The 24,906-nt window shown below is 23.4% G+C and overlaps 1 protein-coding gene across 1 annotated transcript in view; it reads left to right on the plus strand.

Moving 5' to 3' along the window:
- LOC114125896 (dopamine D2-like receptor) overlaps positions 1-24,906 on the plus strand; it is a 251,374-nt gene that overhangs the window by 112,343 nt on the left and 114,125 nt on the right. Inside the window, exon 2 of the mRNA XM_050199398.1 lies at positions 1,211-1,320. Within this exon, the coding sequence (XP_050055355.1) occupies positions 1,211-1,320 (110 nt within the window). The remainder of the gene's footprint in view (positions 1-1,210; positions 1,321-24,906) is intronic.

Here is a 24,906-nt window from a genome sequence, read left to right on the forward strand (position 1 = left end):
TAAAAATTACAATATTGGATTGAAACGTATATGAATTACATAGTTTGCACATTTTCTTTGATATGTTTGATAAATTATATTATATAATAAATTGCATTAATTTCGGTAAATGATCATTTATATTTTATTTATAATAAAAAATATTGTATTAATATTTTTTTTATTCATATTTATATTATAAATAAAACTAATATAAAATTCATTGTTTAATTAGAGTAGAAACAGCAGTCAACGTCGGATTTATGACAAAAACATTCGATATTGTTTTTGTGAAATTTTAATGGATTATCACAGGTTTAACAGAGTATTAAATTCGTATTTAATGAATACATTTTAAACCAATTTTGATTATTATGAAAATTATTGTTCATCAGATTTATAAAAAGATACTATACGTTTAATTTAACCAACTTAACCTAGAAGTACTGCAAGTGCGAAATCCTAATATTTAATTAATTAGCAATGCAAATTATGTTAAGTAAATTAAAATGTATTTTCACTTCGAGAGAAGACAACTAATTTTAAACGGAATGTATCTAAAAACATTTTCCCGATTCAGAAAATAGCAAAACACAATATTATATCAAATTATCAATCAGTTATTTGTAATGTTTAATGACTAATATACCATATTATAATATTAATATTTCAATAATTATCGTTATTTGTTGTGTTTTAATGTAGTAATGTACTGAACCCAAATAACTAATAATAATACATTTTAATATAAAATCTTGTAGGTATTTAAACCGTATATATTAAGTTCTCCTATTGTCAGCTAATGCATACAAATTGTATAGTTGTATTCTAATTGTATAATATATTAAAAAAAAATAACTATAGGTACTTTTAAAATGTTATTTTACCAACAATATTCTATTAAAAAAATTATCATTTATAACACAATTATTCTATGAAAAGTTTAGACATTATATGTATTCGTTAATTAATATATGGGTTTGGTGTACGTTAGGTTTGTTTTGGACAACAATCAATACTATATTACAACTGTATATATATATTTTTAAACGTTAATTGCATCATAAAGATTTAAAATGTGTTGCCTACACTTAAAAAGAAATAAATTAATACATTTTATTTTTGTAATAAAGCTATATGAATAATTTTTGGTTCATGGAAATAGGTTTGATATTATTTATCTCCATTCTGTATAAAATACCCATAATTTATTTTGTTTTCCTTTTTTCAGGTGAATGGAAAATGGGGCTTGCCCCCGTTTGTTTGCGATTTCTATATAGCGATGGACGTGATTTGTAGTACATCGTCCATATTCAATTTGGTGGCAATCAGTATAGACAGGTAATTATTTATGCTAATATACAACATACAACATTCGTATAGTATAACAGTGTTGACAAATATAGACTAGTCATAATAGTAAAGCCTTTAAGTAAATATTTCTAGAAAACTAAAATTGTATATACATATAATATACAAAATAATACATTGATATTAACAAATAATAATATGAAAATAATATGCACATTATATAATACATATTGTATACTTCTGTTATTTATTTTATTTTGTTTGTAATTTAATTAAATAAATATCAAAGATTATTATGTTATAAAAAAATTGGATTTTGCAGTTGTATTCAATCAATATATCATAAAAATTAGAATACTTAACTTCTGTTGAATGACGGGTGAGGTTTATATTGGAAACAAATGCTTTTGATGGCATCGCGGATTATACGTAGACTACTTTAGTGACCTGCATTTGAATAAAAGGTACTTTTATTGTGAAAAGCATACACTTCATTACCTCTTAAGCTCTTTTAAGGGAGACGTGGATGAACTAAGATATTACAGTTGAATAATTTTGTCGGAGAGGAAACGTAAAAAAAATGAAAGAAGGAGAGTTCAGGTTTTGGATATATATTTATATATCATACATACAATATATACATAAGTTGTTTGAATTTGTGAGTGAATATACCGAATCAGTTTTGTTTTAGATAAGAAGATGTTATAGCGGGGCAATTAAAATTTTAAATAAAAATACATAACATCACTATATCCAACTCAACATCTAATGCATTCGCATTTTTATTTAATTAGCCAACGCTACAATTGGTTAATTGAATTAGTTGAAATTCAAACAATGTTACTTGTTCATCAATCAAAGAGTGTGCGTTCGCAAATGATGAGTTATTATCGCTAACAATGATGACGGTGTTTGTACTCGAATTCGGTGTATTCAATAATATAAGGTTGTTGTGTTGTTTTCCTCTTCATTCCCCTCAACCATTATCCACTATACCCACCACACAGAAGTAGGTACGTGACTAAACGAAATTCGGTGTTTCCCAAAATACATATTGAAATATAGAGATGAGATATTTAAATATTTTTACAAAAACTTTTGTGCTTCCAGCGATTTGGGTTAGTGTAATATAAACCTAGGGAATGAACATCATAATGTTATGTATTATATCCACCGAAATGTATTAAGAAAATATAAATTACTATGGTTTGTTATTTAAAGTTTTTGAGTCGTGTTTTGCTTAAGAAAAGTTTTTGAAGTTAAAATATTGAAAACTATTTCAATATACAAGTATGTAGGGATTGTAGGTATAGATGCTCTAATATCAAATAAAAAAACAACATTATTTTCCATCTAAAAAATGACATTAGAACAATATCAGTTATACAGCCTATTATATTAATTATAATATCATGTATATTATATATATAGCTATATCAAATATAAATATATACATAATTGATTAATTTTCTTCATTAATCATCCAAATTAATGAGTAAAAGTTTTGATACAAATTGACTGTGTATAGTGTATATATAATATAATATATTTTACACTAAATATATAGCTAGTTAATTCAAATTATTGTACAAGTTACGAAACTTGTCGATTTATACATATTAATTATGTTCAGTTCAATTCCCATGATATAACAATAACAACCGGCACATAACACCACAAATGTATTTGTATTAGAATTTTTGTACTTCAGTGCTTACCACCCCTCTACACATTTTCACAACTGTCAATTTTTGTTAATAAAAATTAATTATATAGTGACTAAATGTTATATTATTAAATAGGAAAGCAAATTTAATTATCAAAAAAAAAAAAAAAAAACACATATTTGTACTCACTTCTCACATACATACCAGTCAATGATAAGTGAAACGTTTTAAAAATTTTTAATGTCTTTAAATAGATAAAAAATATTGTAAAAATATTAACATTAACAAAAAAAAATATAAAATACATATTTTATGGAAATTTCAATTCTATAGACATAGAAACACGACATAATTATGTCGTAAATAATCCTATTTTTATTTTATTTTTTGGGTTTTCCGGTTATTTAAAAAGTACCGGAAATTACCATTCTTTACCTCTCCCTCAAAGTACAAAATAGGTACAATTTTGTAAAAAAAAAAACACAATCTTTAAACGTTAAATTAATTAAACTGTTTTATTCTAATATATGTAATAATAAAATATAGGTACATTAATATACTATTGATTAAAATAATAATTAATAATACAAACATATTTTCATGATCTAATTATCTAACATTATAATTACCAGAATTAATTTGTTGTTATTTGTCCAAATATCTAATTCATTTAAATAGATAAAATGATTATCTAAAATTAAAATAATTCTATAAAATTCAATAATAATCAACAATTAAACAAAATTGTAAAATGTTAAAAAAAAAATGTTGATTGATTTTTTTAGTGTTATTTTTTTTAATGATTTCTTATAATCTTGTATTCATATTACTATCAAAATCATTAATTCATATGTAAGAATCCAAAGCTTAATACATTTTTAATGATATGAACCAATATTTGGTTGTGTTAAAGATAAACAAATTTTGGAATTTGGCATAGTATACTAGTTATTTGTTATTTTCTCCAATATTGGTTTTTTTTTTTTAGCTCAACCACTGAGTGAGAATATTACATTATTTTTATATAATATGTATTTTTTAAATAATTGACAAGTTTCGTAATTCATGCATCATTAAGTTTGAAATTTTTAAAATCGTAATTAAAACATTATTTGACCTCGTTTGGTCCTTTGGTTACAATTCCAATAAAAATATCGACCTAAAATTTTCGTATGTTAGGTTCATAATTCTTGTTTTCTTAAACAATTTTATTTTATATTTTTATCCATTTAAAACTTAGTTAATATAACAATAATATTAACAAACAATAATTATGATTTTATTAAATTATGATATAAATAAAAAATTATAATAATTTTAATAATAATATAATAAAATATCATGGCCGATTGATAAATACAAGCTGTAACTTATAACAACTGTAAGCATTGTGAATTATTTATCTTGCACTTATATGAATATTTAAGTTTCAAATTAAAAACTTAAGTTTCTGGCTAACATTTATTTTAGAAAAAATACATTTTCATGTAGTACTACACAAATAGCTGTGAATAAAATTTTATTTTTATTTTAAAATTATAGGAATACAACTTTTACGATATCAACATTATGAGTTATTTATAAAAAATAATTCAAGAACGTAAAATATATAGTTGTGCAATCAATATTCAGATAATTTCCCCCATATCCCCCCCCCCGTGAGAACGTCCCTGATTATAGATCTTATGGCAGTTATTCGCTAAAACAATATTATTCGTTATTTACTGTTTTTAATTAAACATTGTTAATATATTTGTGTTTTTCAGTACAACTGTTAAAATAATTTTGGAGATTTTTTGCAAAGTTAATAAACATTTTAAATAAATGGTTTTAATGCATCGTATGTAATCAATTGTTTGTACTTTATAAACAATAAAGAATGATCAGAAAAAATATTTCAACAAGTCCATTTTGTTGAGATCATTTAAGTCTTAAATAATTTATTTGAAATTATTTCGATCTGATTTTTATACCTTTTAGAAAATTACGATATTTAAGGACTTTTTTATTACGAGATTATTTTATCACGTTTTTTTTGAATTTTACAAACCTTTATACAGTATACAGTATACACGCAGTACACGATTAATTCAAATTAATTTTAAGTAATTGTAGTAGATATGCTCTAATACGAGGAATCTGTAATTACCAAACATTTGTGATTGATGTGATTACATAGGTACATATAGTAATTTTGTAGCGTCTTCAGCTCGCTATTTTTGGGAAACGTTATTCTCGTTTTGTTGGATCAAAAATAAACGCAACAATCGTTTCACCGGAATATCATCGTTAAACAATAATAATTCACTCATACTCTATAACGATCTATAAAATAATAATGATTTGATAGCGGTTTTTTTTTTTTTAAATCAGATAGCGTGAAGAACAGAGAGAAAAACGGTTGAATGGTTAGAAAAGCGGTTTGAATGTTTGAATGACCAATAGAAAATATTGTGATTGGATGTGTTTTCTACCTAATCGTGTGGTTGGTGATCGTATAGTATGATGTCTATCGCCTCGGCTGTGATTTGAAGTCTGCCACACCCTGACTGCGGTTAAAGCTGTTAGATATACCGGGGTATACTAATAATGGGAAACTGCATTATTTCCTGTTAACCAGTCTTAATGAAAAATAATGAGTATCGATCTAGTTTTCTCTAAATCTATTATCACCATACCGTCTGATTTTCCACGATTATCAATCAAAGCGTTTTTGCACCGGTGCCCGTGATTAGTGATGAGAAATGTGACGAAACTTCAGTTGAAATAGTCTCGTATCTATATGTATTTTCATAAAACGCCATATAAGTAGGTAGTGTTTATAATCAATATGTTATAATGCTTGTGAACCACATCATTTCCAGTCAAACGATGTGCAATGTCTGTTTTCCGAGGATTACGATCCGAGAGCGCTGCATTAAGGTAAGACGCATATCATGTCGTCACCTATATTATTCCTTTCGAGGATATAAGGTTATTCATACGCTACTAAGGTCATTATAATATGTATTATACGTTATTTAGAATTTAGTATACATACATATTTATATAATATTATCGTGTGCGTGTATACAATACATTTTTAAAATGCAAACAAATAATTTAATAAAAACTTAAACCTTCGTAAAATAGTCGCATAACGCGCTGAATAGCAATTTTTAAAATATGTGTACTGATGAACTATAAAAGATTATCGTTACTTTATTTATTCCAATTATATTTTATTATTATTATAAAGTGTATAAATGAGTAGCTTTAACCTTAAGGTTATTTTAGTTCGATTTTAGTTTTATTAAAATAATGTTTTAAGATTCTAATTTTATATTTGAGACCACACTAATAGCTCATACCCAGTTCGTTATAATTAACGGTTATTTGTTATAATTAAGTTGGCGTTTTATTACATCGCCGTAACATTTCTCTGAATTGATTTTTTTATTACCTTAAAGTTAAATTTATAAAAAATTATATTATTTAATTGTATAACACAGTTTTTTAGCCAATAAAATATAAAACTACATACATAATTATACTTATATCAAAATCATAAATAAAAAAGGGGAAAGTAAGTAACTGCTACTGCTAAACAAAAGATAATTACGAAGTAATTCGTCATTAAGTAAAAAAATCAATCACTATATGTAGGTACTGCATGTGTTTTAATTCAATAATAAATCATTGCAATGTAAAACCAGTTTCACACAAAATTTCTATTTCACTGAAAACAACTGACTTTAAAAATTAGTATAGTTATAGTTTAAAGTTTCAAGTTTATACGTGATTTTGTAACCATACTATATATTTTCACCTATACATCTATACATTATAAAAGTTAGTTCATTATTTCAGAATAATCTTTAAAAAGTTTCATCATTTTCATCGTGATTTATCAAGTATATTTATTGTGATGGATGAAGAGAAAAATCAATTTTTTCATTGTAGTTTTCGAGAATAATCAAAAAAAAATATTTTGCTACAATCAAATTATTTTTTTAGTAACGGGCCTGTGATTGTATTTTTTGTATTAAACATTTTATGTAGGTGACATGTTACATTTAAGTGTATTAAATTTAAGTTCAAAAACTCAATCGAACATATATTATTGGTTTGGAAAAAAAGATTTCTATTGTTACGAGAAAACGCAAACACCTTATAATTTTTTTACTAGGTATTGATAAAATGAACCAAAAAATGATTTACATTTTTTTGGTTTAGTTTTTGTTTTTAATTATATTGTTATTTAATATTCATTATGTAATTAAAATAATGAAATTAAAATTATGATTGGATTTTTTTCAGTGTTTTGAAAAATTATGCTTATCATAATATACTATATAATATTAATTCATATTTAAATTATAAAAGATCTAATCTTTATTTTTGTTTGAATTAACTACGATAACCTAATTTTAATGCTTGAAGTTTGTCAGACTTTAAACTCACATTTGATATAAATCAGTATATTCCATTGAATTGTGGTCTAAAAAAGTAAATCTATATAATTCCGTTAAAGCCGGATTGTCCGTATTCAGAACATTAATTTTGTTTTAACTTCATCGACTGGTTCTGTTTAACATAATCATATTAAAAAAAAATCCCACGTACGTTTTTTTTATTATATCATTATAAATATATATAAAAAAAATGTATGTAATATTAAAATGGGTTTTTATATTCAAAAATAATATTTGTATAAAAATTGTATATTAGGTAGTAAAAGGTAGTGGATTACTTACTCAATTATTATATACCTATTATGTTACCTCTTTTTAGCATAAGTACTTTAGGTGATTATATCAATAGTAGACATTCATTGTTTTATATGTTTTATACATTTGTTTTAATATGTATTAAGTGCGTACATGACAGACAAACATAAATTTTAATTCTACATTTTTATTCTATGGAATTTGTAAAAGTATACAACATTTGCTGTATTAAATCGTTATTAAGTCTTTAGATAAGTTATGGACCTGGTTGATTGTCTATTATAAGAACATTTTCAACGAAATAACGTGATTTATATTATTTTCAGTATTCAGTATCATAATATAAGTATTTAAAAAAATACTTATAAAATTAAAGGTAGTCTCTGTTAGATGACATTAGTTAGAATATTTTTTATTTAAAATTTAAAAAATATTTGTATTTAAAGAGATCGTACTATTAATTTTTATAGAATAATATGTATATACGATAAGACTATAGTTATTGATGAATATATAAAATTCATATATTTTGTATACTTAGGTAGAATTTATTTATACATTATTATCAAGTAACGAAATATGTTGAAATCCCAATCATTACATATTTTATGATATCTTAAAATTATAATTTTTAGGAATTATAATACAAAAAGTTACACACATTTTGGTTTCAAAACACTAATTTCGTTTAATACGTTCATTGAAATTTGAATATTATTGATTCTAATGATTAAATTGGAATACCAAAGTATATAAGAACCATTGATATAAAATAAAAAACATAACTCTCGATCATGTTTTTACAATATAGATCTTATAAAATAATAAGATTCAGTTTTTTTATATAACTGATCACATTTTATTTAAAAAAAATTCTGAACATATATAGTTTAAAGAAACTTAAAGAAACTATTAGTATAAAAATTATATTCAAAAACTAACTTACATTTTTTTGAATACCCTTTAAAATTCTATAATAACACGAGTATATTGAGTTAAAAAAAAAAAAAGAAAGAAAAGAGTGATTATGATATATTTCAAATTTCAGGTTAAAAATAATCAATCATAATATAATATATTGCATGAGTATCAATGTATAATATTATTGCTTTTTATAATTTCAAATATGTTATCATTCCGAAGTGCCTTCACGGGGGTCTCTTCATTCAAGTATATACTAAAGCCACTAAATACTTATAACACTTATATGCACACTTCTAGTAAAAATATTTTTTATATATTGTGTAATAAACAGAATGAATAATAAAAAAAAAAAAATGGTATACTAAAAATGAAAATGATAATATTGTGGATTTTGCAGCTTAAAGTAACTAATGATTTTTTTTTATTTTTTTATACATTATATACGTTTATTGATTTGATTATTGACCGAAAATTTTGTTATTATATTAATATTACTTGCTACAAAATCATATACGCAGTGAAGAATTTATCGATTTTAAATAATAAAAATGATGTCGGTATAGGTATTTTATATTTTCTGGAATATACTTTCTGAGTAATAAAATATCTTTAAAAGTTTCATAATATACTTACTTTTTCTTTAGATTGAAAAAGAACGTAGATGATAACAGCGTTTCATGTTTTTTTTAAATCTTAGTCATTTTCTAGAAAATTATGAAAAATGGTGCAAATATAAAGTCTATGAAGACTAACAAGTAACAAGGATAAATCATTGCCTGGAGAGGCAGAAGCGCAATGTATCTGATAGGAATCCAGAATAATACACGTATAAAATATTTTGTTTAACAATAATTTGTGGTAAAAAAGGATGTTAATAAATCAGAAAATTGTATAAAATAAGTTGCTTACTTTAGGAAAAATGAGAAATTTTTTTTCCAAGAACTACGTTATCATTATAAAAAGTAATATAAATCGATTTTCAATATGCAAAAAATGATAACAACAAGTAGTATGTATTACTTAACGTGTGCGATAAAAACGTGCGATTTTTGTACACGCATACGACGTATTGTATCGGTATTACACTAAATTTCGCTATAGCGACATTATTATGCTGCAGAATCACGAGATGACGCGTATACAAGCGCGGCGGCGGCGTGGTTCTTATATCACTCGCCCCGCCGTACACCTATTATATTATATTCCAGCGCGGGCCGTGTCGCTTTTAATTTGCTTTTTACTTTTATTTTTTTTTCTTCGCTTCATTATTTTTTTTTTTTTTTATTTTCATTGTCGCACAAATACTGTCGGACACCTATATCGCTTGTACTACCTGTATTGACACATTGGTCTGATTATATCGTCCTTATCGTGGAGTATAATATTATAATGTTTAATACGCATTGTCGCACGCATCAATTGATTTATCGCCAGTGTCGTGTACCATAATAACAAGGGCTAATAAATAACGCCCCACCCATCCGTGACGGGAAGCGTATGCGTGTATAAATTTGACGGTGAATAATAATATATCGTATACGGTATGTACGGCGGTGGCTTGGTCGGGTCGGCGGTCGGGTGCGAGTAAAGTGGGAGTGTTGGTGTTACGTTATCGTATATACATATATATATATATTGCGGTGATTCTGCGGCGTACGCGGTCGGCCAATATCAGATTTCGTTCTTTTTTTCGATTTTTTTTTTTTTCGTTCCCACCCGCCACTGTTCTGTCCGCCGACCAAACATACTTTCCGACGCTGAAAATAAATTGCTCGTCGGCCGAGTGTCAACGTGTAACACACGCGCCCGCGAACGTACACAAACTTGCCGGTAGATAACACGCACGACCACCGATTTCGTACGTTTCCACCGATTCCTTGTCGTCGGCGGATTTCGCGTGTGTGCGTCTGATGGGTACGATGGGCTGTGGTGGGAGGGGCGGATTCTCTGACTGCGGTGTTGTCGTCCAGATGTTGAATCGGAGTAAATTGATCGCTTAAAACGCCCATTTCCAACAAAAACAACAATAACAACAACGACGACAAATAATAATAATAATAATAAAATAAAAACAACAAACCGAATAAAATAAATAATGAAAACAAAAACAATAAAGCTCAGGTGTGAGTACCGGCGGACATTGTATCGATTTTGTCATGCTCACGATTTTCCGATGGTAATAATTTATTGTTCTGGACTTATCATATTTGAGGTTTCCGATAACCAAATAGGGTAGAAATAAAACTTTCTAAATAATGTAAAATACTCGTATGATGTATGATAATTCATAATTTAAATCAATTAATGGTAAAATTAAAAATATTGCTTTTATTTTTACAAAATATTATCGGAAATAATATACGTGATATGCTTAACATTTTGCAATTGTAGATTTGTAATTATACACATGTATTTTAGAAAAAAAATGCTATCATAATAAGTTCATTTAGTTCTATTAACTATGATTGGATAAAAATAATTGAAATACTAGGATTTAACTTCAAGACAATATTATAGTGATCACTGCATCGCTAACATTGTTATCTAATTATTAATTATCTACCATAATTTTTCAACCATTATATTTCATAAGAAATTAAAATTATTTATAGATTATATGTTATATAACATCTATAAACGTGATTATTTGGTGATTTTAGAGCTTATAAAGTTATAAACCATGAATATAATGGATATTTTGTTAAAATTTCAATCGCAATAAACGCTTTGAAGCCTTTAACATCTTTTTTTTTCATTTTAGTTTTTTTGGCCGTTATTGAATCTTATTAATTTTAAATATTTCATTATTTCAAAACTGATAAATACTTATTGTTAATTTTAAAAGATAATATTTTTGTTTTAAAAAATAAAGTTCATGATTTTGCAGTGCTTTAATAAAATATAATATGCACATATTCTATAAGTATAAATTAATGCTTAAATAAAATTTTTATCCATATTACAATATTGTTTAAAATAGATTAATTATTAAGATTTTGAAAAAAAGAAAAACTATTTAATTATTAATTATTAAATTTGAATTTTGCGTTTTTAAATATAATAATTTACATAATAACAAACAATATCTTAAGCTTAAATTATTTAGTTACCTAAATCGTATGCATCTATTATGCTTTATAAGACCATATATTATATTTTATAATTATTACTGTACAGTGTTTATTATATGGTAAATATTTTTAATTATTCAGCATTAATATAATAAATACGTATTATGTAGTATTATATATTAGAAAATTAAAATAGCTTTAATGATAATTCTGATTTGAAATGTTAGGTGATTTTACTATGCATCTGTGTACTATCGTTGGAAGCATTGTTTTTTATAAAGCTCGGTAAATGATAAATGAGCGGTCGCTCAAAGGCCTTGGAAATAAAAAAAAAATATTTAAGTAATTTTGAATCATGTAAATTTTTCAGAAATTCATAATTCAGTTTTTATTATATATATATATATTTTCATTTAAATGATAAAATTTAATTTCCTGACTTATTTATATACCATGTCTATAACACTAATAGTATAGTTAGTTAATTTTTTTAAATGCTTGTTTTTTTATGTCAATTTAACATAATAATGCAAGCTACAACATAAATAAATCATTCGTGACATAAGTCATAAAGAATTTACTCCAACCCATTATTAAAAGGGAATCGAAATAATATACATCATATATCATATTTTAATACTTAGTGTTCCATTTTTAACTGTATTCCAATAAGAAACAATTTTCTGAGTGATAAACTTTCGTTATTCGATTGTTAAAAATATCATACATGTGAACAATAATGGAGAAACGTATATATTATGTTTGAATAATGTATATATATTTTATTCTATACATGAACATAATATAGTAAGTGGGTGTAAATAAAATCTCAGTGTTGAATGATCTTACAATGACCTTATTTGAAATACTAAACCTTTTCGTTTTTATATCAATATCACAATAAAGTTAAATTTATCTCACTTTACTTTTAATGTTTTCAGCAATAATATAATATATATAATATTATAATATATTATATTAAAATAAAAACATCAACAAAAAATGACTGATATTTTGATTATATATTTTTGTTGTTTACCGATATATTATTAATCTTTATAGGTTAGGGTATATTAAACATATTTTTTGATGTAACTTAGTTAAAATTAAAAAAAGTATAAAGTAAAATATCATAATATACGAATTTTTGAATATTAAAACCAAAGTAAAAATTGCATGTACCTTCAGAGTTCAACCCCCCACCAAGGCATTCATTTGACTTAATTCTTTTGCCTTGTCAGTAAAAATTCTCCACCAGTCAATATTTGGCAATATTTGAATATTTTTATTCAAAAAGCACTCAACATAAAAATTGTTGATTTAATTTTCAATTAAAATTTAAGAATGCAGTTTTAAATAAGAAATTTTCATTTATAAATATTCATCTAATCGTTTCTAGTTTTTATAATTGTATAGGATAATTTTTAAGATTTTAATTATTTATACATTAATTATATAAAAAAGTTAAAAAAAAAAAATATAAGATTTTGAATTCAAAATAGATTTTATCTAATAATATGAGATGATAAGAATTTTAAAAATTAAATAAAAACAAAATATTCTGTGATTATTATTTAGTATATTTTATCAAATGATATGTTAGGTATGTGGGATAATGAGGTGAAGTGGACGCACCATTTTCCTAACGGCGCTGGTGTTAATCTAGAGGTTCGTAACTACTCCCGAATGGATGATCACTTGGGAATTTTCACCTAACACATATTCTACCTAACCACCATAATCGTCAAGATAAAAATATCGCTCTTAACATAAAAAAAAAAAAAAACAATAGGTGCATGATAAATGATAAAATAATAATGTGTTAAATTCAAATGGAAATTATGATAAAGTAGCAATAAATAATTATTATTACATTATTACTAATAATGTATCCTAAATATTTTTTGTGTTTTCATATAAATATTACAAGCTATACATTAAACTCAATAATATAGTTTCAGGTTTTAAGCATCAGCTTATATACTTGTAGTATTCATACTTATTTAAAACTTATTTATTTATCTCTTATCTCAAAAAATAAATTATGATTTATCATTCAATTCAAAAAAAACTGTTGTCAGTGTTTGGTATATTTTTTTACCTAGTAAAGAGGTAACAATATTTCATTTATTTATATTTTTTATATGAAACAACTTTTTTTATTCTTGTTTATAAACTCAACTTGTTTCCGAGAATATAAATCAATTTAAGTTCAATTTGACATTTTAGAAACTTAGAAAAAACTGTTTCTTTTTTAGTTTTAATGATTTTTAATAGAGTTTATTTTTTATTAGAGTTGATTATTTTATACTTAATGCTTATATAACTTAACAACTGAAGTTGAATATGTTTTTATTATTATGTTTTTAGTTAGTGAATGCATCTTAAAAAAAAACATAATTACTATAATCTATGAAACATAATAGTAAATTTTAAATATTCAATTAATGTATTGATTAATTATAAATATTATATTTATTGTTAGGATGATTTGAGATAAAATTAAACACTGATGTGCATGTTAAACAAATTATATTATACAATATCTCATAATATTGTAACTAGATGAAATATGAGAAACATAATATTAACTTAAAATATATTATTTTTTAAATAATAAAATTAACGTTATTAACCATTTTACGCTTATTTTTTTTTATTTCTAAAAATAAATAATCGAACTGTTATTGGTCTGAAAAAAAATAAGTGTTGGGTTGGGTATAACATATTATTCTGAGATCACACAACACTTGAAAATTAAATTTTATTGATATTATTGAAAATAATAGTATTTGGATCAGGTTTTAAACTAAATGATTATATTTACTTAAACCCAACTCCACCTACACTATCTATCATTCGTTCAACGAATACGTAAGCACTTATTTCCCAGATTATTTCCTTATCGTAAATTATAGTTAGTAAATGATGTAGTCTCTTCTACATCAGCTGGTTTCTCATATTTTATTTCAACATTTGAATTTTCATTTTCAAAGAATTACAATAATATTCAATTTATTTGCTGACGAAAGTTTTACCGGTTTTAATACATTACAAGCTATTCATCTCATTTTATATAATTATTATTTTTTTTTCTGGTTATGAATCTCTTCGATTATCCAATCGTTTCTAACTAATTTAGTTAACTTTTTTTTTAGTTTTCTTTAGGTATTGATTTGTATTTAAAAATATATAATTATACCTACTAAATAATATATTTTACTATAGAGTATAGACCATATTGTGTTCATAATTATCATTTGAATTGCCGTCAGCATTACACGGCTTACACCAAACATTTCTACTACACCGTGAAACTATTAAAACTAATTATAAATGATTCAACCGCATATATTTTTTTTTCTTGATAGTACGAAATTAAATAAAAATTTTAAATTAACTTCTCTCTGTAAGATTTCGCATTTAAATATGTTTTATTAGCTTGAAATTATTTTTACTTTTTCGTATATTTAAACATACTAGAATTCTCTAATCTCGAATTCAAAAATATATTTATCACTGTTTTAATTTTTTTTTTTTTTGTAGTTAAATTGTTATTGTATACTGTTGAATAATGTCGGATAACTTACTTGCATATTGATAAACTTATGGATAATATAAAATTAAAATTAAATTAACTTCTTTTCGTTTAAAAGTAAATAAATAAATAACTTAATTATTCAAAATATTCATGAAAAAAAAAAAATTAAAAAAAAAATTAATATTATTGAATAACTTAATTTTAGCTAAAAAAATTAAAGGGTTATAGTTGTTGTTAAAACTTTAGTTTGTACTTGAATTTCATTTATTATTATGCCTAACTTACAATTTTATTATGTGATTGTTTTTTATTTTTGAATCTATTATTAGATTACCGCTCCATCAAATAACATTTGTAGATTTCTATATTCCACTGGATTATAGACACGTGAAAAAATTGAATCTAATTTATTGTATTTAGTTGTAAAAAATAAATTTGGAAATTACAACATATCGATAGCAATCCGCATGAGTAATATATTTATACAAGGATCTACTCTGACTAACTGAACTTTAACCGATAATGGAAATCACTCCACAGAATATCTGATTTTCTCAACTTGAATTTTTCTTCTAAGTACAGAGATGTGATGTTTTTTTTTGTGTTTTATATTCCTCGTCATAGAACATCCAAACACACATACGTCAGGGGCAAAGTAAATACTTACTAAAAGGTAGCAAAATAATCCAATTGAAAAGATGGCTGGTAGCAAAATGAAAATGTGTCCTTTGCAGGCATTTTCTATAAACTTTTTGAAACGTTTGTTTTGTACGACAACGCCTTCTTTTACCAATGTAAAATACAATATAATATATAAATATATGTATTGTTCTATAATACATAAACAACGGTATAGTGGAACAGGAGTACGGTTTCGTATATCTACAAATTTGCAATTTAAAACTCTTGTCATTTCTTGGTCTTTCTCGTCATACTTCACCCTATACCAACTGTTATATTTATATATTTATACCATACAGATAAATACGTTGAACACATTTTTGGTGATAGAGATGATGCTTTTATTAAACAAATAAAACGCTTAAGGTTTCAGCAATATGTTTTCACCCTTCAAAATGCATTAATACTTAGACTACCATTTTTATAATATAAACATATATGATATTGACATTGATCAAATACTGTCAATGGTATAAAATCACAAAAATTAATTTATAATTGACTATCGTTGGATGTTTTTTTTTTTTTTTTTTTAATGTATGCATATATTTTTACAGTTGATGATATAATTTAAATAAAAAGAATCAACATAAACTATAAAATATTGAACCATTTATTATCACTATAGGTAGGTACTTTTAAAATACAATAAAATGTTTTTACATTTCTAGATCGAATAAAAATATTATACATTACAATTGATATAAAAGTAACTGTAAATAGATTCGGAAGTAAACAGTGATATAACTACATATAAAAAAGACTCACAAATCTTTAAATTTAGGGCGATGTAGTAAATTTTATTCTATAAGCTTTCTTATCTATATTTAGCTAACTATTATTGTGATGATACATTTAAGTATTCTGTGGTTTATATAAAACAGAGGTTCTAAATATTAATTATATAAATGTATTATATACATATTACCTATATTGAATATACATACCTTTCAGTAGATAATAATATATAATATTTATATTTCAAAATAATAATTTTTAATATAATGATTAAAAATCAAGATATTTTAATTAATATTGTTTGTCTTATTTATCAATTACATTTTAAAAATTTAATTAAATTAAAATATTATTTATATAGTCACACATAACTCATAGATAATACACATTTATTTTATACAATCAGCTTTAAGATAATTTAACGAAATACTAATTTTGGTAATTCAGTGTGGATTTTTGACGCTCAGAATATTTTGATTTGATAATATTTTCTCGATGATTTTTGACAGAGTTCTTATGAGGAATGTTTGTGATTTAATTTTTTTCAGATTATGGAATTATTATAATTTGTGTATATGTTCAAGTTTTAATAAAATAATCAACTTGAGTATAACCGTTATTATTTGGCATGTTTTCCGGACAGTTTTAAGCACACAGTTTATAAAAGTGTAGTTTGATATACCATCGGAACCTAGCACTTTAAAATTAGGAGCTTTTGGATTACATTTTAAACTTAATTTAGAGAAAACATTGTCATTTTTAAGTAAAAGAAATGTTCATGTTGTTCAATAGTTTTGTTTACTTGTTCATTTACCCAATTTGTAGTGTTTCAGCGAGAGTTTTAAATTGGTCAACCGTTATGTTTGCGAATAATTCAACTTTTGTATTGTAAAGATATAGCTTTGTTCTGTCGCCATTACTAAATCTACTACAAACCTGACAGCATCTTACATTATCACTCAGTACCTATTACTAGATAAATGATTGTCTTACCATAATCATGACCAAATATAATCTGAAATGATCTAGTACATTAAAAACGATAAAAACAATTCAAATAAGTTTTTATTTTTTATTATTGTGTTCACATATTTAAATGTATAATATTATTAACGATCTAAATATATACTAGGAAATATATATATATATATAATTCTATATATAATTTTTATATATGTATAATATGAAACGTTATATATATTTTTAAAGTATAATATTTTGAAATAAGTAGCAGAACAATTTTACTTTTGTATTTTAAAAGTTAAATATATATATATATCCAAATACTCAACCACTATTACTATTAAAGGAATAAAATATGGAAATGCATAAATAGGTATTCACTATTTAATAATAATAATAATATGGTATAATGTTTATAAATCTAGATTCTACATTGTTATTACAATTTAAAAATTCTAAGGATATTTAAATATATATTTTTATTTAAATGAAACGGGATAAAAAATTCTTCAATTTTTGAATTTAATATACTATAATGTACCTAAAATAAATTCCTTGAATAGTGTTTAACCTAGCCAACAGTTTTCCTTATCAACATATTATTATAAAATTGTAAATTGTAGATAATTTAGTGTGAGAGCTAATAATAATTAATATTTTCAAATAATGTAATGTCATAAAAAAATCTGCTTCTATTATTCTCAAACACTATTGTTGTATTCTCTAATAATCGAAAATAACTGCATAAATTAATTTTTGTAACACCCGATTCCTAGATAGTTATGTATTTTATGTAAAAAATTAATTAAGGAGTTGGGTACTTTCCATTATTACAAACACACGATCCTATAAAACTGCTCATAAAATTTGAACTATAGTACGATATCACACTAATCTATCAAATCTTGTAATCATTGTAAATTTAATTTACTACCTAAATATGTATAATATATAAATTAATTAATAGACATTATTTGGTTTAAATTATAGTTCGTAAATAATAATATATAGGTATTATACAAATACATAATTATGAAAAAAACCATACAAACATAGTAATACTAAATATATAAATCGTGTTACATGTTTATTTAATGTATATAATATACATGGATTTACATAATGACTTGTATTTTAATAATAATTATACTACCAAAAGAATTTTTTATCGGTAGTAAATACACATTGTTTATAATATACTTTTTAATGCAATATGTATTATACTCTTCATGTGTACTAACATAATATTAAGGCATTATGCCCAAAATAATATATTGATAAATATTTCTGACCAAATATCATATACATCGTAGTGTGTTCGATTCACTGTTGCATCGTACAATAGTAAAACGTTTGTATAGCACAATTGAATAAAAAACCGTTAGAGTTCCAAAACTTTCCATGAAATGTTGAAAATCATTTACGATAAAAAGTGAAGATAAATGCTGAATTTTTGATGAAGTATTTTAGATTTTATATATATATATCAACTAAATAAGCTATTGGTTTTTACAATGTGGTGTTTTTTCTCTTTTTGAAAATACTCTTGAATTCAGTAAAAGTGTTTTATAACTTTCATATGTGGTATATAATTTGATCGAAAATGTTTCGTATATTGAACTTTACATTACAAAATTACAAAATTCCAACTATTTTGGACAACAAAAATGATATGGTAAAAACTTCAACAGTAGTTTCACTTAGATTTGTTTTCATTATGTTTTTATACAACAAATAAATTTTAAAATACGTATTATAAATTAATGAATAATAACTAATATTTTAATCATACGTCAATTTTTGATATAAATATTACTCGAAAAGCATAATATGATATTAAAAAAGTAGGTACGATACTGATAATCAAACAATTTTTTTATGAATACAGACAATTCTAAGAACACATAATTTCACGTTAACTCAAATTAATTCATTAAATTGTAAGAAGTTTAGGTCCTAATCTTACGAATATACATTATATTATAATTCAGTTTTTTTATTATTAAAAGCTAAAAATACTAAGTATGAATTTCAAATTATATGGTCTTAATAAATATCAATTGATATAATGTTCAATACATTAATATTTCAGTTATAAATTCTATAACTACTATATTGATTACAATTATTACTTTAACTTCTAATATCATTATTAACTATTTTGGTATACCTATTATTATTTATAGCTACCTATTTTATTATGTTATACGACTGTATATATTTGTATATAATAACATTTTTTATTTTATTATTAATTAAATACCAACATTTTGTAAATAATACCAACAATTTATCATACGAAATAAAGTAATGCTAATTCATATAACGCAAATGTTAAAATTTCCTATACAGAATACAAAAATAAATTAATTTAGAACATTAATAAGCAAATATAATAAATTATGGACGAGTATACTTACCTGAGCTATTGTAGGTAGGCATAATAATATAAAACGTTCTGCATAAAAAATAAAATAAAACATATTCATTTGAAGTATTTACTATTTACTCTTACACTTCAAAATATTTATATTTTTTTTGCAGTAATCTTCATATAAAGCAATTTAGTTAATTTAATAATATACTGCGTATTTCGCTGAAATGTTTTTTTTTAATATGTACAATGTAAATAGTGTTGAAACAGTGAAAACAAAAATTTCTTATAAAGTGTATTACCCTTATTTACATTAATAAGTATAACACAGTACCTTACACTAGTACCTATACATTATATACATAATTGAACTTAGAATGACAGTTGACCTTTGATTAGACTCAATAGTTTGTTATAATAAAATATAAACATGTAATAAAATATTTTAGATTACGTATTTAGTGTTTAGCGAGCAAAAATGTTGTGTCTTATTAGTCATTGCTAAATTTAATAGGATCTAATTTAATCTCAGAAACAAAAAAAAGTTCTTGATGAATGAAAACATGTATCCAAATATAAATATAATTATAAATTATATTTGGCCACTGATCGATAATATTTTCTTTAATACTAAATATTATCTTATGAAATTATAGGTTGTCTGAAAAGGTTATTTTCAAACATTGCGTACACGTTTTAATAAAAATATCAACGCCCAAAAATAAAATATGAATTATTAATAAATGTACCTATATAGATGCGTTTTAAAAAACTGTAGAAGTAGCATATATTGAGCTGAAATAGGATCAGTGTTTGAACTGATTAAGTCATCGGATAACTTTTTTGTCTGTAATATTCTTGTCACGTTTTATGATGTTAAACTGTAAGTGTTGCGAAAAATAAATAATGGTTTCCGAAGCATGGATAAAATACAAGTCACTAAAATAAAAATATATTTTAAAAACTTAATTTAAGTAAGCCTACCTACTTTCATAACCTTTAAAATTTTCTAAAAAAATGTATTTATTATAAATATTACTTTGAAATATCTCTATGTATAGATGCATTTTAAAAATTTTTTGTTTGATATTTACACAAAATACATGGACACATAAACAAATCGCATATACTTTAATATTGAAATGTCAATATGCAATAGATAAATAATATTTGTAATAATTACTTATTTTAGTTTGAATGGTCTTTGAAAAGTTTAAATATACTAGTTTATAAAGTTTTTAGATTTTAATGTACATTTGTCGTGATTGTAATCAATCAAGAAACATTTTTATTTTTACCTACCTAACTCTAAAATCGTGACAAACGTATATATTTGTAAAATGGTTTAATTATCTACTTTGTGTTCATTATTTATTAATTTTGAAGTATATAGTTTGTTTTGATAAATTGTTTAGGAAAATTTGGGGAATAGTCTATAATTTTTAACCAAATAACGTTTCGTGTATAAAACGTATATTTAAAAGAAACATATACGATGACAAATTATATTTACTTCTTTCAATTCTATATTAATAAAAAATACTCGTTAAAACAACAAAATGTAATTTTTAATAACTTTTATGGTTCTAAAATTATTAAATAAAACATATTTAAGTTTAAAATCTATTAAATAAATAATTTAATGATCTAACAAAAAATATATATGGTAGATTTAAAAGTGTATTTAGCAAATTATAATTAACACATTTAAATGCATAAAATAAATAAATAATATACAAAAGTACATTATCTATAACGTATGTATTTACTTAAATTATAAAAACCACTCATATAGGAACAATATTTAACCTTTATTTTAACCTTTATGGAAACTATATATATTTATCTAAGTAAACTAAACACAGTTTTTCATATAAATTTATTAGTTCCTCGCGCATGTTTTATTTTAACAGCTATTTTTATTAAAATTGTATTGTATAATCACTACATAGTATAACACAGTTACCTATTTAAAAGCAAAGCAAAACAAAAACATATTTCTATGATTATATCATACAAATACTAATATAATTCAAACAAAATTATTAATTAAAACTACCATCAAATTCATGATTACACCTATGTTTAATAATGTTCGTGTACACATGTAAATTCATTATTATCATATAAAATAATCTTGTAAATAATATGATAAAAATAAAAATAACTTCATAATTATAATTATAGATTATTATTCAAGGTATGTTATTTAAATTTTTGTTAAAAAAAAATGTTAGAAAACCATTTCAATTCACATAAATGGATGTAGAAAATGGTACATTTTACATTTTTTTTTGGACAGGGTTAATTTAATTTTAGGTGAATATAGACCCCCTGGCCCTCAAATTATATAGGTACCTATTTAACTGTATCTTAGTATATTTAATAGCATGTGTACAATGCATTTTAATATAACTAACTTGTTTATTATTTTTCAATATAATAGAAAAACTAAAAGTTATCTGAACACATTTAATCCCGTTGTCCTATATAACACCGGTGATGTTAATCTAGTAAACAACCGCTCGACGATGAAATAAAACACAATGTTTAATATATTTGAGAAAACCACATCAAGTAAAGAACCTGCCGAGTTGAAAAATCTATTGAATTACGAAAAGCTGTTTATGGCAAAGAAATCATAAATAACATCCATTTGAACCGAATGCAATTCATCAAATACCAACGTTTTCTTTCAAAACTCACATATTTACTTGGAAAATTATAATCGCCTAGTGCTAAGTATTTGATAACCGTTGGACCGCTCAAACATGTGTTGTAAACAATTGACAAGTGGACTAGAAACTTAAAAATATTTCACGGTTTGTCTAGACCATGAAGCGTTAATACAGACAAACATGTCCGCTACAGTTACAGTTTTATTCAATTTTGTAAATATAAAATCATTATTTTGATGACAAATTACGCGTTGATGGATTTAACGTTACAATAATAATTAATTTGTAATACGTATACCAATAATACGTCTGAAGCAATAATTTATATAAAACAAGTCTTATTACTTATGAATTATTGTTTCAGACGTGTATGGTTTCTGGATAATTAATAAACGGGTACTGAACATCAACACCTATTAATGATAATATAATTTGTTCATAATTGTTAACTTTTAAAAGAATACTTTAGAGTTAATTTTAGAGCATATTATTATAATACTATGATAAGCGTTATTTATTGAGTTATTAAAAATTGTAATAATTCTATTATGATTCTCATGCTCTAAATGTGTAATCATTTAAATTTAAATTAATTGATACAGTCATTTTATTAATTATACAATGAATAATATTTAACTTGACTAAAATTATTGTATGCGACAACAATTGATGTATAAATAGCCACTAAAAGCAGTTATTTGTGTTATATTTTAATTTAGTTATGTCAATTTAGATGTCTAAAAATCTGTAATCATTAAGAATACATATTTGTAAATACTAAAGCATTAGTATAACACAACAAAATAATATAGTTTAAGATTTCGTATCGTACGTTTGGACTTGGTTTTGCTTTATGATGGTAAAATACATAATAAATCACAATTAAATTGTATAATTGAGTGATAAAATATTTATAGATTTTAAATGATATCAATAAACTTGACTCACTATTACCAATCGCTTAATGTAGAATATAATCACAACATTTGAGTATAATTTTTAACTTAAAATAAAATAATTTATTTAACTATTTTCTAATACAATAATTTGTGTTCTTTAATTTTATACTGACGAGATATTGAACATTAGTTTAAAATGCTTATTACATATTGGCATATTAATATAATATTAGATATTTTTAAAAATAATTGGTTTATTTTAGAACCATGTTATAATCATATATTTAAAAATTAATAACTCAACTGTGATAGTGTGATAAGTATTGTTTTAGTTATAATAATAGTTCTAGTTCATATAAATATATAACGAAAATCATGCAAATCATATTTAATATTCAGTAAAAATTACATAATAATTAATATAATGTTGTTGACTGGTTAAAATAGAAAATATTTCGTGACAAATTAAATGAATATAATAAAATTACATAATTCTGCTCATACAATTGTAAATTTATAACTATTTCACTATTTTTGATGGTATAAAAATATATCTTTCATGTTCAATACATCTTATTCGATTACACAAGTTACAAATAAATTAGCTTAATCTATTTATTGCTGATAAATTGTTACTTGTAGTACCTAATATCTTTAGATAAAGAAAATGAAAAACTAAATATATGTTTTAATATAAGAATTTAAATTGTATAAGATTTTCTAAAAGACATTTTTACAAGCTTATAACATTAAAAATGAATGTCGTTATTCACTGAAAAAAGTAAAAAAAAATGAAAAAAATAAGATAAAATATTTTAGAAATATATTTTTTGTCAAAATTTTTGTTTTGCAACGACATTGAATTATAATTAAAAATGTTTTCAAAAACTAAATTTGTTTGAAATAATGACTGTAGACGCTTAAAGGGATCACCTTATATATTTTAACAATATATTGTAAACATCTAGTATGATATATGGACATGTACAATATTACATTGTTATTCGTTGTCTATTTGATGTACAAAAAGTAATTTTCCTTCTGTTATTGTATTTTTTACAACAATTTCTCAAATATTTTTCTATTCGCTTTGTTCATTTCAATGCCCACTATATCAAATTATTTTTTCGAAAGATATTTTTGAGATATTCTTATTATATATAATGGTATACAATTAAGTTATTATTATTATTTTATCATTCTTTTGAGTAATCGATTTTTTTCTGATGTGTTTTTTCCAATAACTACGAAGTAAATTTTGAAAATATTCAATTTGATATTATCATCTGTAAACAAATTTTAGATTAAAAATATAAAACAAAATACGATGGGTAAAAAAAAAACAAAAAAAAAGCTTTACATCGAAATATT

The sequence above is a fragment of the Aphis gossypii genome, chromosome 2 (assembly GCF_020184175.1).
Source record: "Aphis gossypii isolate Hap1 chromosome 2, ASM2018417v2, whole genome shotgun sequence".
Taxonomy (NCBI): Eukaryota; Metazoa; Arthropoda; class Insecta; order Hemiptera; family Aphididae; genus Aphis; species Aphis gossypii.